This window comes from Rhinolophus ferrumequinum, chromosome 16 (genome assembly GCF_004115265.2).
Source record: "Rhinolophus ferrumequinum isolate MPI-CBG mRhiFer1 chromosome 16, mRhiFer1_v1.p, whole genome shotgun sequence".
Taxonomy (NCBI): Eukaryota; Metazoa; Chordata; class Mammalia; order Chiroptera; family Rhinolophidae; genus Rhinolophus; species Rhinolophus ferrumequinum.
In genome coordinates, this window is record NC_046299.1 from 26,791,169 (window position 1) to 26,806,773 (window position 15,605).

Consider the following 15,605-nt stretch of genomic DNA (forward strand, 5'->3'; position numbering starts at 1 on the left):
AAAAACAAAAAATGTGTTGGCCAGGATGTGAAGAAAAGGGAAACCTTGTGCACTGATGGTGGGAATGTAAATTAGTGCAGCCACTATGGAAAAGCGTATGGAGTTCCTCAAAAAAGTAAAAATAGAAGTCATTCCATAGTGAATCAACATAGTTTTTCTCAAAATATTATAATTAGAAGCCTCTAAGACCTTCTTATTTTACAGGTAAGGAAAGCAAACTGCAGAGATTAAGTGATGTACTTATTCAAAACCATACAGCCATAGTCATACTAGAACCTAGTGCTCCTGCTTTGGGGGTTTTCCCACTTCATGCCTAAGATGGAACGTATTTTTAATTAAGAAAAACCTCAATTTTTTTTTTAACTTTTTAAAATTTATTTTAAGTGTGTTTTTCCAGGACCCATCAGTTCCAAGCCAAGTAGTTGTTTCAATCTAGTTGTGGAGGGCGCAGCTCACAGTGGCCCATGTGGGGATCGAACCGGCAAACTTGTTAAGAGCACCGCACTCTAACCAAGTGAGCTAACCGGCCACCCAACCTCATAATTTTTACTTAAGGAAAAACACGTAGTATTTATTAGTTGGCAAAAAACAAAACCTTGAGCATTTTCTGCCATTCCATCCTGTAGAATGTCATGATAAATGTAACATTAATGACATATAAGTTGTCATCACCCAAACCATTACACAGAGAAGTTGTAAATATATGAAAGATTTGACTAGATCAAACACAGTACAATTTAAGTTCCAGAGAGAACAATCATTTTTCTATATTACAAAAATATTTTTTTAAATTGTGTTACTATTTTAGGAGTATACAAAAAACAAATTTTATGAACCAGCTTCCAACAGATTTTTTTTAAGTGGCCTATTATTTTTTAAGCAAAGATGAAGGTCTTTGCCTTAGTCAATTCTTGCAACCCTCCTAAAGTGTTTACTATTAATACTATTTCATATAAGAAACTAAAATTAGTACTCTCTGTATTTACCCCATAGTTGGTAAAATGTGAAGATAAAATTTGTACCCAGGTCTGCCTAAATCAAAGCCACATTTTATTAGTGGTGGTGTTGTTATTGTATGCTCAAGTATTTCCAGAATGGGCCTCAGAATGTGGTAAATAATTGTGAGGAATTAAACTTGTGAATACAGAGTACATTTAACAACCTCTTCCATCCTATCAAAACACAATCTGTAAGGGATTCACTCTTCACATTAAAATCTGAAAAGCATACAAATTCATGTCTAAAATTTTTGTGCATTATGTATTTTCTCTAAAAGTTCATCAAATGTTCTTCATGTAACATGGTGTTAAAAAAAAGAAAGCAAATGGAAGAACCAATGCTTAACTTCAAGAAAGGCTGCATCTCAAGTTTTTAAAAAATTCATAAACAGGTAAACACCAGAAGAGACAAAACTGCTGGCCTTATACCAAAATAAAATTGGTTTGTGGACTTAATATAAACAATGATGCAAGTAGAGCCAGAAATGCTCACTAAAAACAAATTTCATTGACTATATTTCATTGCTAAACTCTGTCTCATTAATTTCATTCCCTTAACTATGACCACCATTGTTTCTACTTCTACAGTCATTCTTATCTCCATGGATTCTGAAGGCATCTGTTTCCCCAGACTAATACATATATACCATTTATTTAAAAAATTAATTCAGTTTACTTCTTAATTTGATGTATTTCCAAACATATCAATTTATTTTACATGCACAAAGAGAGAGAAAAAGAAACATAAAGGAAAGATGGAGATACACAGCACAGGGAAGGAGATGAATGAAAAGCTGCATCATTAGCCCAAACATCTGAAGATCCTGTGTATTCTGCCATCTGAGAGTGAGCATCCTCCCAGCATCAAGGTTTAAAAGGTGCTGCATATTTCATAATCCATTTCAAATATAACAGCAACAATATCATTACTATCATTGCTTACATTTCTGTTCTTGAGTCACAGAAACCAGACGTTGGCAGCAGCATGATTTGACAACAGACCCTTCCTGTTTCTTAACAGTCTTTATTCTTTACCTTCTTTCTACTTGTAACTGGCGGTATATTCATACTCCTCAAAATAGTTGATTTCATCTGGATTACTTGTTAAAGAACATCTGACAAAATATGGATTGGCTGACTTAGGAACAGTAATTATTAAAGATATTTTAACCTAAACATCTTCATATAGTTTTAAGAAATAATTTCTATCAAATAATGTCTGAGAGGTAATACATAAACATTTATCAATCAGTTAATAAGAACAAACATTCCACTTTTTCCAAAATAAAGTTTAAGTCCTCAGGAAAGGAAAAAAAGGCAAAAACTGTCTGGATGATCAATACCTCTGGGCCCTTATCCTTGCTACAATGTCAATTTATTATCAATGTAACTACATTAGAATAGTCTTCTCCACTAATTTACATTCTCTTGCTTTTGAAACATCAAAATCTGTGACTAATTCAATCTTCCTAACAGTTTAACAGTCTTGACCAAAACTATTGAGGTTGGACTGTCACCTATGTGGCCTATTTAAAAAAAAAAAAAGTCCCACAGATTGAAAGCTCCTGATTAAGTCCTACCTAAAGTCTTTTCACTAATGTAGAAAATTCTAGTTTCTCTTCTCTATCTTCCCCCCATTCATGAATTTACCCTTGCCTTTCACCAATAAAATGTACTAATCTGATTTGGATATGTTACATAAAATTAAACAGAAGTTCTTTGCCTAAGGAGAAAGGGGCCAAAGGAAATGTTATCTGCTAGATAACATTGTACATTGGTAACCATGAGTCTAGAAACTGTTTTCAGTGGGCTTATGTGGATTTCTGACTCTGGATATGCCTACTTATTTTAACATGCCAAAATCTATTTTAATAAAATTCCACAGTGAAAGGCTATATAGTAAATATACGAGTACACGTGAACAACAATTGGTTGTACAAATCTTACATGGAAAATAATTTTACCACTATAATCATACTAGTTTTTCTTTTAAAAAGTCAAAATAGCAAAACTCAAGTACCTCTCATAATTGTTGGAAATTAATCCGTATTAATTTAATTAATTTAAATATTAAATTATTTTTATCTTGATGTATTCTCTTTCCAGAACAGAAATGAGATCTAAAGTATCTAACATAGTGTCATAAAAATATTACTCCTAAAGATCCTTGTGAGGTTTTCAATAAGTAAACAATAAGTAAAATTTAGTACACTGACCATGGGACATAGGTGATATATTAACTAAACCATTTTTTAAAAAAATGTTAGCTATATTAAACGCATAGAGAAATGACCAGTTTAAAGATTTTTTTCAGTAACTATTCCCAAAGACTTATGGACTTCTTAATGCCCATTCATAATTAAAGTATCATTTCATTTTGATCAGATATGCCAATCAATGCCCACTTATACAAGTTAAAAAGTCTGTCAGCTTCCTTACTAGCTGAATAAAAATTCACATAACCTAACATAATTTTTTAAAGTATTTATATCATTAATCATGCAATAAAACACTGAATTTCAACAAGGACATTTACAAACATTTATGGGTCCTTCTGAGGTAAGGAGTTTCCCATTTTATTTTGGTGGGAATTTCTCCCTATTACCTTTGTCACAACATCTTCTGTATCTACTAATGAAGCATTTTGTCTAAGATCAGTGACGTTTGAATTACCAAAACAGTGCATTATTTAAAAATTTGCCAAATCTTTCCTCTTTCTCAGAATGTACACACTACTCAGCAACTTCCCTTTCTACCACACATTTTAAAATATTTTTTGCCAACCGCACTAAATCTAAATCAGTTAGAAGGTTGGGATTGAGAAGATATTTGGCTAAAATCCAGGAATCTGGAATTCTGACCTCAATCTGCTTTACGCTGTTCCTCCCTTCAATCCCACTTGAGGTCTCTGGGAAGGAGATGAACAGAAAAGGCCATGCACCTACACACGTTTACTTAAGCTTTTGTTACCAACTTCAAAGTGCTCTGTGAACTAGGTTGGTCCACATGGAAGACTCACCACGCTTAAGGCCTGGAATCACTTGGCTATCCTTTGCTGTCTTTCCTCTTCTAGGGCTATGCTAAATCTCAGCCAATGGTGAAGAAAGGCCAGTATGGCAACATATGAAATAAAACTAAGCCAATGGAAACATTCAGCTCAGATACCTACTTAGCCCTGAATACTACTGAAAAAACTGAAAAATCAAGAAGATAAAGGAAAGACAAAACAGGATCATAATGCTGAAGAGAAAGGGGCAAGTCATTCTAGGCCAAGGAATTTAAAGAATAATTATGTTACCGTTTACGGTGAGATTATGGATAGAGAAATCAGAATTCTTTAATATGATATAAGTATGTAATCAGTAGTTGGAAACAAAGAAAGAGGGGGCAACATGGTGGAACCAAATAGGGAAGACTAAGACAAGGGTGTTGCTCTATGTTTAAGATGAAAAAACACAGGCTTTTGAATTTCAATCCTGGATATACCACTCTTTAGCTGGTTAACCATGAATGAAATCCTTAATCTTTCAAAATCTGTTTCTTCACCTGTAAAACAGATATTAACATCAAAGGGCTCTCCTGTCTGGCACATAGTAAATGCAGAATATATGGTAGCTTTTACCAAACATTAATAAAACAAAACAAAAACTTGTCTTCTCCGTATTTCGATAGCATCGTATTTTTTTAAATTTATGAACCACTTGCTGGGGATGGGAGATGGGAAGAGGGAGATAGTACTATACAAAAGATTGTAAAAAAGATTCAATGCTAAATATATCTGGGATTTGCTTCAAAATAATCCACTGGGAATGAAACAATGGCCATTAGCTGATGTATCTGAGTTTTCACTGTACAGTTCTACTTTTGTGTATGTTTGAAGTTTTCCCAAATGAAAGATTTTTTAAAAAATTCCTTTCCCTTTAATATGGTTGAACAAGAAAAGTTCTAGCATCACTTCTACCTTTGATAAATCATGAATCTAAAAGATGGAAAGCAGGTAAGAGAACAGCAGAATATGGTGGGTAATAGATGTAAATACCTACAAATGACCTAGAAAATATGCCTACATTGAGAAGGGGAGTATTCAGGAAAAAGCTGACAAATACCCATGCATTGGGGACAATAAAAAAAACAGAGCAAAAAAATGAACATGAGCATGTCTTAATATAACAAATTCAACGATTCCTTCCTGTACACACATTATACACTTATTTTTAAAATTTGTATAAATCAAGAATTCTAAATGTATTAGTGTAGCATGTACTTATTAAATCAGGTATGAATTCTGTTGTAAAATGAAATATATTGCTTTGTGGTATATTCATGTTTTCACCTGTCGGATTTTCTATTACTAAGATATACCCTGTAGATACTTTCAAAATAAAGTTTTCTTCCCCTTTATTTTGTGAATTTAGGAGAGGGAGAACATTCCTTCACCCTCTGGCAACCTTTAAAAAAGTCAATACGAGAAACATACGCAATAGTCATTTATTGATAATGATCATGACAAAAAATGATTTAGATTTTATTAAAAATAAGCTAATCGTGGGGGGCGAACAGGTGGCTCAGTTGGTTAGAGCACGAGCTCTGGGCAGCGGGGCTGCCAATTCAATTCCCACATGGGCCAGCAAGCTGTGCCCTCCGCAACAAGAATGAAGTCAATGAGCTGCCCTTCAGCTCCCAGGTGGCCAGATGGCTCAGTTGGTTGGAGCACCTGCTCTCAACCACAAGGTTGCCAGTTCGACTCCTCGAGTCCCGACAGGGATGGTGGGCTCCATGCACTGCAACTAAGATTGAACACAGCACCTTGAGCTGAGCTGCCAGATGGCTCAGAGCTGCCGCTGAGCTCCCGGATGGCCCAGTTGGTTGGAGCGCAGCCTCTCAACCACAAGGTTGCTAGTTCGACTCCCGCAAGGGATGGTGGGCTGTGCCCTCTGCAACTAAGATTGAACACGGCACCTTGAGCTGAGCCGCTGCTGAGCTCCCGGATGGTTCAGTTGGTTGGAGCACATCCTCTCAACCTCAAGGTTGGGATGGCGAGCTGCGCCCCCTGCAACTAGCAATGGCAACTGGACCTGGAGCTGAGCTGTGCCCTCCACATCTAAGACTGAAAGGACAACAACTTGATTTGGAAAAGACCTGGAAGTACACATTGTTCTCCAATAAAGTCCTGTTCCTCTTCCCCAATAAAATCTTAAAAAAAAAAAAAAAGCTAATCATGACACTGAATAAGTAACAGTCACAGACCATGGAGCATTACCAGTGAGAGTGAAAATTCTCATCATACAAGTTTTTCCAATAATAATTACCATGGGAAATAATATTGGTATCAATTCTTCTAACCCAGAAAGTCCCGATGTATATCATCTTTAACAGAGATAGAAAACTATTATGTAATTTCATACAGCAATTTGACCAAGATAATTTAAAAGTTTGCTTCTGGAACAGTTCAGTTCCATTTTACTTTTACCTAAGAAGTTAGGTAAATGTTTCAAACATTAAAATATCATACAATTATTTCTGTGGATAAGAGGGAAGCATTTATGCTAAGAGAAATCCCAATTGATTTAATAATAGTTATTACTCAATGTTTCCCAACTGACCAATTGTTTTTAAATACCCATCTTTATCTTCCCACATTTCTAAATAAACACAAAACAATGTATGTGAAACTTTTCTAAAAAGTATAAAATGTGCTATGCAGATATAAAATGATGGCAATTAATAGATTTTTCTGATACTTCCTGTGTTCCATGTCAAGTCTTTTTATTTACTTATTCCCCAGGTTATACTTATCAAAAATCTCCTGAGACAATTTTGTTTCTAAATGATCCCCTTCAAATTCTGTAAAACAACTGTGATGGATAAACTGTTAATGATTAAGTTATAAGAAATACTCTTACTTCAAACGGTAGTTTTGTAATAGTATTTAATACAACTGTAAGATACAACTGACTCGAATTATTTTGTTCTTTTTAGTGTGAAATGTCTCGAAGATATTCATTTTTAGTTTCTCAACATTAAAATTTGAAATTAAGTCTGAATTACTGGTTATGTTCATATTTTTTTCTTTTTAGCCATTCCCTTTGAAACATTCTTGTTCTTAAAATTCAAAAATACACATTACCCAAAACTTGGTAAAAACTCATTAAAATAAAGGTACTCAATAAAAACTGGCTTTATACATATAAATTCCTTGGACTGCATAATAGTTAATTCAGAAAACTGATTAAGTATTATTCCAAAAGAATATGTAATTCTCTTTAATAAAAATATAAACATGTAGCGCAAAAGGAATAAAAACAAGACAAAAATCATTAGACGGTGTCAATCATCGCTATACAGCTTTCCTAACTTGCCCCTCACAGACAATCCATTAAGTAAAGGATTCTCAGACTAATTCTGCCCCCTACTTCATAAGATTCTCAATTTAAACCTTAGGACATCTCTACACCTGACACTTTTTGTGACAGACCAAATCTAACCAACTCAAAACTCACAGAAATTAAGACTAATGACAAAATTCAGAACAGTCTTTTGAAAAGCCAATTTTAGTTTAGGACCAGAAAATAAATTCCTATAGGGGATATATAGGTGATATGCTTGCAAAGGTAGGTTGTAGCATCATATAATAATTTGCCATAAATATAACCTGTCAGATAGATATCTGGGTTTTTCACACAAAAACGTAATCTTAAATTTCAAAAGTACTGCTATTCTGGGCCAGCCCAGTGGCTCAGGCGGTTGGAGCTCCGTGCTCCTAACTCCGAAGGCTGCCAGTTTGATTCCCACATGGGCCAGTGGGCTCTCAACCACAAGGGTGCCAGTTCAACTCGAGTCCTGCAAAGGATGGTGGGCAGCGCCCCCTAAAATTAGCAACGGTAACTGGACCTGGAGCTGAGCCGCGCCCTCCACAACTAAGACTGAAAGGACAACCTGACTTGGAAAAAAGTCCTGGAAGTACACACTGTTCCCCAATAAAGTCCTGTTCCCCTTCCCCAATAAAATCTTAAAAAAAAAAAAATACTGCTATTGTATAGATTCTTGCTATTCAAACTTAGAAACAGAACAGATTCAGACAAATTGTCTATATAGAAGTATCCCTCTCTACCCAAACCTTTATTTCCTATCCAAAACTCAGGGGTAGAACAGATTGGAATAATGGAATGTACCACATTATTATCTGAGCCCTCACTGTAGAAAAGCAGGAATTTAGAAGATTTGGATACTGAAGTATATCTGTGTTGTTACACAACTCCATCAAATAACTAATAATTTTAGCAATTCATAGAAAAGGATGTTTAAGGAAGCCTTTCCAGAGTAATTCTAGTTCCCTCTCATCACTCCAAGACTATATCCATTATTCCCTTCACAAGATACAGCAGGTCCTTGAATAATATTGTTTGGTTCATTGTCACTTCATTATAATGTTGATGAGATGTCATAGGAACTTAACTCACTTATATCAATTAGCCTATGGCAAAATTGGTTTCGTTATACATCGGTTCACTTCAAGTCACAGAACCTATCACGACCTTAAGTGAGAACTTCACTACATATTGCAGTTTATCTTCTGGTCTGTAATTATTCTCAAATTGAGGGTATGATGAGAAAAAAAATGCTTGCAAACCACATACTGATGTGGGTCTAGTATCTAGAATATATTCAAACTCAACAATAAAAAGACAAATAACTCAATTTAAAAATGGGCCAGGGATCTGAACACGTATTTCTCCAAAGATATACAAATGGTCAACAAACACGAAATGATGCTTAACATCACTGGTCATTAGGGAAATGCAAATCAAAACCATAATAAGCTATCACTTCATACCTATCCACTAGGATAGTTACAATAAAAAAGACAGACAATAACAAGAGTTAGCAAGAGTGTGGGGAAACTGAATCCTCACACATTGCTGGTGGGAACGTAAAATGCTGCAGCCAAGTTGGAAAAGTTCCACAGTTCCTCAAAAAGTTAAAACATAGTTACCATATGACCCAGCAATTCCACTATGTACATACAAGAGAAGTGAAAACAAATGTCCACACAAATAATGCTGCTAATGTTCATAGCAGCATTATTTATAATATGTAAAAAGTAGAAACCAAAATATCTGTCAACAGATGAATAAACAAAACGTATGTCCATATATATATGTCCATGAAATATTTAGCCATCAAAAGCAATCAAGTGCTGATACATATTACAACATGAATGAATCTTGAAAACACGCTAAGAAGCCAGATACAAAAGGCCAAATACTGCATAATTACATTTCTATTAAATGTCCAGAATAGGTAAATCTACAGAAAGTAGATTAGGGGTCGTCAAGGGCTGGGTCACAGAAGGACTGGTAATGGTTATGGAGTTTCTTTTGGGGTATAATGAAAGAGTTCTGCAATAAGATACTGATGTTTGCACAACTGTGAATAAATTAAAAACCACTGACTTATATACTTTAAAGGAGTGAATTTTATGGCATGTGAATTATATCTCAATTTAAAAAAAGAAAAAAATTCAGGGTATGGACCACTGTACTTGGGATACTTCCTACATACAAGAGACAGTAAATAAAAGTAGCTAATAGTTCACACTGGAATTATCCCAAAAGCAATGGGCAAGTGTAAGGAATAGTTAAAAAAATTTTTTTTTTAATATTTGCAAGTAGAAGATAATTTGGAGCAGGGGTATCCAAACTGCGGCCCATGATCCATTTTTTATTGGCCCACAGCAAATTCCAAAAATAGATTTAGTTTACTTAAATAAACCAGGTGAGGCAATACGTACTTCACCTCGAGTGAGTGGCCCGGCTGTTTGTGTATTTTACCGCATATGGCCCTTGGTGAAAAATGTTGAAAAAAGTCTGGACACCCCAGATTTGGAGGGTAGTGATGGTACGTTTTTACCTTCAAACTACAAAAAAATAAAAGTTTTGTTTATTCGTATCCATCCAATATCTAGATTACACACAGATGGGTAGATATAAAGAAAATAAGACTCAACCAAGAAATTCAGAGGCACATCAAAACAAATCAAGCCCCATGTGCTGAGCTTTCAGGCCCAGTTTGCAAACCAAGAAAGAAAATCAATCTCATTATTTTATATATACCTTTATCTGCCACAGTAAATACTTTTTAATTGTTTCCAAATACCAAACCCAACCTCTAAGGATGACAATTTTCCAATACTAACGGTAGTAAAAAATATGCTATTGATTTTAGGCAATGCCAAAAACAGGTTTTGTGCAATGGAATATCACAGCCTCCAAATGAGCTTACGTAGAGGAAACACTGTTGTGGATTACAATATTGTCCCTGTAAAGGTGATTTAAAAAACAATCAGTGTCACTATCAGTGTCAATTCCACAATGGAATCCTTAAAGGAAACATTACTTCCCTGAGCTACTGAGCGAAATGTGCTGCAAACTGCAAGTTGCCTAATAAAGAGACTCCACTTTATAACCTGCGTTAGAAAATCCTACAACCTACCTTTGCAAACATATCACCTACCTATATGTCCCCTACAGGAATCATGTATTGCAATTTAAATAGACAACTCATTCTTGTCCTTTTCCACTTGTGCTCATTTGTTTTTCATGAGAGGAATGCCTTTTCCATATTCATCAAAATGAAGCAAAAATCTGCCAATTTCTTCATGAAGCCTTCCTTCATCATCTCAAGAGATTTCTTTCATTTCAAAACACCCCTAGCACCGGCTTGCACGATCGTAAGGCACATTCTGCCTTGAACTGTAACTGAATATACCATATTTTCACTAAGGACTAAAAAAGCTCCTGAAGATTAGGGCAGCTTCCCCAATATCTTTGTTTGCCCACAGTGCTAAGTACAAGGCAGATGCTTAATAAATATTTAAATGAAGTACTTACCTAACTGCTTTTCATTCCTAAAAACAGCACTACTAAACAAACAAGTAACTAAGTGATCAAGCAAGTACTCAGAAGTGGCAAGTCCCCATAGACATTGAACTAATTTTCACTCTGGAAGAAATTTCAGGTCATCCTGTGTAGTCTCCTAAGACTAAAAAATATAGCATTATTCAGGTGCTTCCTAGAAGTGCTCCAGCTATCAGCACATCCAAAGAAATTAGGCCAATTTGAAATAATTCTAAGTCAAAGAAACTCATCTTGCCATCCTCCTTCAGCCAAGTTAGAGCAAAGGTGAAATCACCACAACTTTCCCTACATCAGGAAGAGCTTGAGAATTAATACAGCAAGGATGAGGAGCAGCCAAGCAATAGGTTACATCATACTAGGCAGTGGAGAGAATCTCAATCTGTCTGGAATACGGACTGACCATCCTTGTCCCAGAGGACGCTTCCTGGTGACCAAATATTCATCTTGATCATAATCACTGTCTGAACCTGCTACTAACTCCAATTCAGCTAAAGCCTACTAATAGAAACTCCAACACCTCCACTACCACCATCCAGATACGCTCTTCCCTTCTCCCCCCCCCACAAAAAAGTAGAAGGAGAATTCGATTTTGGAAATGAGAATCACTTTTAATCCAGACTGCTATAAATTAAATATCCACTTAGAAACCAAATGACCCCAAAGTATTAAGATAATCAGTAAACAGAATCAATTATAAGGTTACTGCTAAGAACCAATCCCATTAAAATAAATTATTACATCTGCTAGTGACAAACAACATACATGGTTGTCATTTGGACTGTATGTTAAGAATCATTGCCAGCCCTTTAAAATACAGAAAGTTAACACTACTATTGATTTCCTTACAACTGTCTTCTCAAAGCACAAAATTACACATAATAAAAGAGAAAATATGAGACCAAATTGATTCTAGTTGGGAGACTATCAACTATATATATTACTGCTTAGATTAAAATACTGCTCTGTACTCTGGACTCTAAATATCTCCTGAACTTTACTACCTTGAAAGTGGAAATTTGGAGTTAAAGGTAGGTTTTAAGAAAACTGATTACCAGATTAATAGTCTCCTTCAAAAAATGAATCTGAAGTTTGATATTCAATTCAGATTATTTACAGGATTTATTAGTCATTTAAATAAAAAAACCTTGTCAAGCAGCAAGCAGTAACTAACCACTAACACTAGCAATGACTAATAAAAAGGGGGCCTGAGGCAAAAGGCAAGGATTCAAAGCAAACAGAATTAAAATAAGACAAACAACCCATTAAAACCAACTAAAGCAACAGTGACTTAAGAAATCTACAGGATCAGTCATCAATTCCAAAATCTTTTAAAAATGATAAAGTCCTACTAAAAAAACCCAATCACCAAAAAAAGTGAAGCAAATACAAAAACTAAAAATTCTTCAAAATAATTTCAGGATTTTTCATTAACTCACAATTCTGAAAACTCATTAATTTCATGCTTCTCAAAACTTAAAATGTCTTTTATAAACTCTCTTATATGATGGTTACAAATAATACATAACTCAAAAAATGCTTAAGCAGACATAACATTTCAGTAAACGTATGATAGATTTGAAAGAATAAAATGAGCAGAGACAGAGCAGAGCAAATAACTGATCCCAAAGGCGGATTCCTGTAGGGCAGCGCTGGGATTGGATTGGCAGGAGGGAAATTTTAAAATATATCCACAAGACAAATTACACCAAAAAACTGATTCATGCCTTTATTATTTACACAAGCATACGTTCTTAAATATACTTTTAACCTTTGGACAACCAAAGTGATATGATCAGACACCTCAAACCATTGTTGCTTATATTAATTTTGGTGTTAGTCTAAATCTTTAAAATCCACAACCATTTTTCTAATGAAACACTGCAGAAATGGAAAGGCTTATATCCTCTAAGTAAAGATTACCTTATTTTTGACTTGTTTAAAGTTTCAGTTTTGCTTTATAATCTATTATAGAAAACATCCCTTGTGGGACATTGTAAAGGGCATACCCCTCCTGTCAAGCCAGAAAGCTTCAACACAAAGACACTGAGCGAACCAAGTGCTGTAATTCTTCCAAACTGAGCCTCTCCAACACCCCCTCCACCCTTCCCCCCAACAGATATGTCTATTAAATCAGTGTCTGTTCTCCCCCTCGCACAACAAAGAGAACTTCTCACCGCATGAAATTGCCGCTGAATGGACACCAGAAAGCAGGATTTGCATAATTCCTCCAACGAATCCCTGTCGGGAAGGAGGGGGTGAGGGGGCCGAGAGAACGGACAGAATCTCCTACATTCTGTTGGGGAAGACCTGGTTCCCAAGAATATTGCCCACGGGTGGGGAGGGGGCTGGAATTCTGGGCCTCCCCGAGGACTGGGCGTGGGGGACCGAGGACGACAAGAGAGCATTTCCCCACACAGCAGCACCGAAGCAAAGATGGGGAAATAACAATACTGGAGGACAGGAGAGTAAGACACAAGGATGGACTGGGGCTAGGGGGCGGCGGGCGGAGCGGAGACACCACACGGGCCACTTACTTTTTGGAGGGGGGTTAAATATATGAGTTAAGCCCTTATAGTCCCGCCGGCCGCCGCACAGAGGGAAACGGGACCTTGGGAGAGAAAAACAGACAAAACACATAGTGTAAGAGGCGCAGCTCGGCCCCCCGGCCCCTCCCGGAGCGACCCCGTCCACACTCCCTTCAGCCCGCGGGGTAAAAAGCCACCCGGGGCGGCCCAAGGTCCGGGAGGCGGCTGGCGGACTAGGCTCTGGCTAGGCGGCGGCTCCGGCAAATCCCCCGGGAGGGGACAAGAGCGACTTCTCTTCTCTGTCGGACCCGGTCCCACCCTCACCCTCCTCCTCGCCGCGCACACACGGAACACAAATACACACACACCGACCCGAGCGTCGAGGATTAACTCCCCGGCCGCCGCCGCCGCCGCCGCCCGCAGAGGAAGTGCAGCCGCTGCCCCCCGCGGCCATGACACCCCACTTGGCTTGGTCAGGCGGACCCGGGGCCTGTGACAGCTCCGGCTCCCTCCGCCCCCATCTCCACCTCACGCCTCGCACACGCCTCAACGCCCGGCGCCCGCCTGCCAGCCGCGCGTGCACGCGGGGTCGGTGGCGCGCGCCGTTGCTGCGCGTGGGGGAGGGGCGGCGCGGGAGGGTGAAGTCGCCGGCCGGAGCCGAGGACAGAGCTGAGCGGAGACTCAGCACGCCCCCGGACCCCCACTGGGCTCTGCGGGACCCGCAGCGGCGCCCCCAGTCGAGAGGCAGCACCGTGGGGCCAACCTCCACAATAACCTCGCGGCGGCGCCGGGCCCCCGGACGGGGAGGGGCGGGGGGAAGGAGGGACTCGCGCTCCCGCCTTAGAGCCCGCCCCGGGGAGGGTGCGTGGGGAGGGGCAGGCGCGCGCACTCCGGCCCGAGCCCTGGAGAGCCCGCCCGGAGATCGCGCGCGCCCGCACTCCGGGGGGTGGGGGAGGGGGACGCTCAAGCAAAGAGGGCGGGCGGGCCGGAGCAGCAATTGCCTCTCCCCCGGCTCCCTCCCACGTCCGGGGTGGCCGGCGGCGGGACGGCCCGAAAGCCGGAGACGGCCGGGCCAGAGTCTCACCTACACAGTGAATGAGCTTGTGGCGCCACGAGTCCAGTTCTTGCCGAAAGCCGCGTCTCTCAACGGAGCATTGCTGCCGCCTACACACCCTCGCCATCTTCTGCCGCCCGCCCGGCCCTGCCTCCACCGCGGCCCCGCGCACGCCCAGCCGACGCGTCGCTCGGGGCCGCGCACGCATCCGCGGCCTGGGCGTCGCGCCTCCCGCCGGGGGCGGCGCGGGGGCAGGGCCAGCCTCACCTCACCGTGGCCCTGGCGGCGACCTGGGAGCGCACCTGGGGAGCACACTCTGTGGCGGGGCCGGCCCCCGGGCTGCTGTTCCCTCGGTCTTTGGCGGTGGCCGCCGCCTCCTCTGGCCACCCAGGAAGGCGCCTTCCCACGGCTGGAGCTCAGTCCTTGCGACGCTGCACCGCCGCCGCACTGTCCCCAAAGCCACGGCTGTCCTTTCCTTTCCCTTCCCGGGGTTTTTGTTTCTTAAATCAGCCCCATTTATTACTTCCAGCCTGCCTATCGCGGGGCACCAACTGTTGCAAGTTCCGTGATAACTGTTTCTCTGAATTTCTCCTTCGAAACTGCTCCTCCCAGGGATCTGTTTAAGAAGCAGAATTAAGAATAAATGCCCGGATGCCGGTGGAGGCACTAAGCCCTAAAGTTTTAAAAAGTCAAAGGATGCATTTTTAAAAGTCATTGGAAGGCTGAGACAGCATTCGTAAACCCAGTATAAACTGAAATCAGGCGTTTTAATTTAAATTAAAAACTAGGGGTTTTCTACTAGCAAAACTGATCATAGGTGAAATCTCGAGTTGGCGGATTGAGAACCGCTTCCGTGTGTGTTGTGTGGCAGGGGTCTTAAAATTTTGCTAAAATGAGAATGGCATTTCAAACGAAGGCTTAATTAACAGTACTTAAAGCATAGCGTTGGAAATCTCTTCATTGCGTATTTCATGAAATATTTTCGAAGGGGTTTTCAGGTGAAATCTGGAATAATTAAATCACCTTGTGTAGGGCACTCCCTGTTCCATTTAAACATAATGCTGATTTTAATTACTTGACTGTTATTAGAAAAAGAAAAGAGAAGAAAGAA

General features: G+C 39.5%; 1 protein-coding gene across 10 annotated transcripts in view; it reads right to left on the reverse strand.

The window, feature by feature from the left end:
- LCOR (ligand dependent nuclear receptor corepressor) overlaps nucleotides 1-14,653 on the reverse strand; it is a 115,602-nt gene extending 100,949 nt beyond the window's left edge. For 3 of the 10 annotated variants that reach the window (XM_033131271.1, XM_033131269.1, XM_033131279.1), the window contains exons 1-2: nucleotides 13,809-14,236; nucleotides 13,450-13,523 (exon numbers count right to left, since the gene is read on the reverse strand). In XM_033131271.1, the coding sequence (XP_032987162.1) occupies nucleotides 13,450-13,523; nucleotides 13,809-13,894 (160 nt within the window). In that variant the 5' untranslated portion in view covers nucleotides 13,895-14,236. Of the gene's footprint in view, nucleotides 1-13,089; nucleotides 13,154-13,449; nucleotides 13,524-13,808; nucleotides 14,237-14,524 lie in introns of those variants that run through there. The other 7 variants (XM_033131272.1, XM_033131274.1, XM_033131273.1 and 4 more) reach the window with 7 other exon arrangements.
- Between the last annotated feature and the right edge of the window lie 952 nt (nucleotides 14,654-15,605).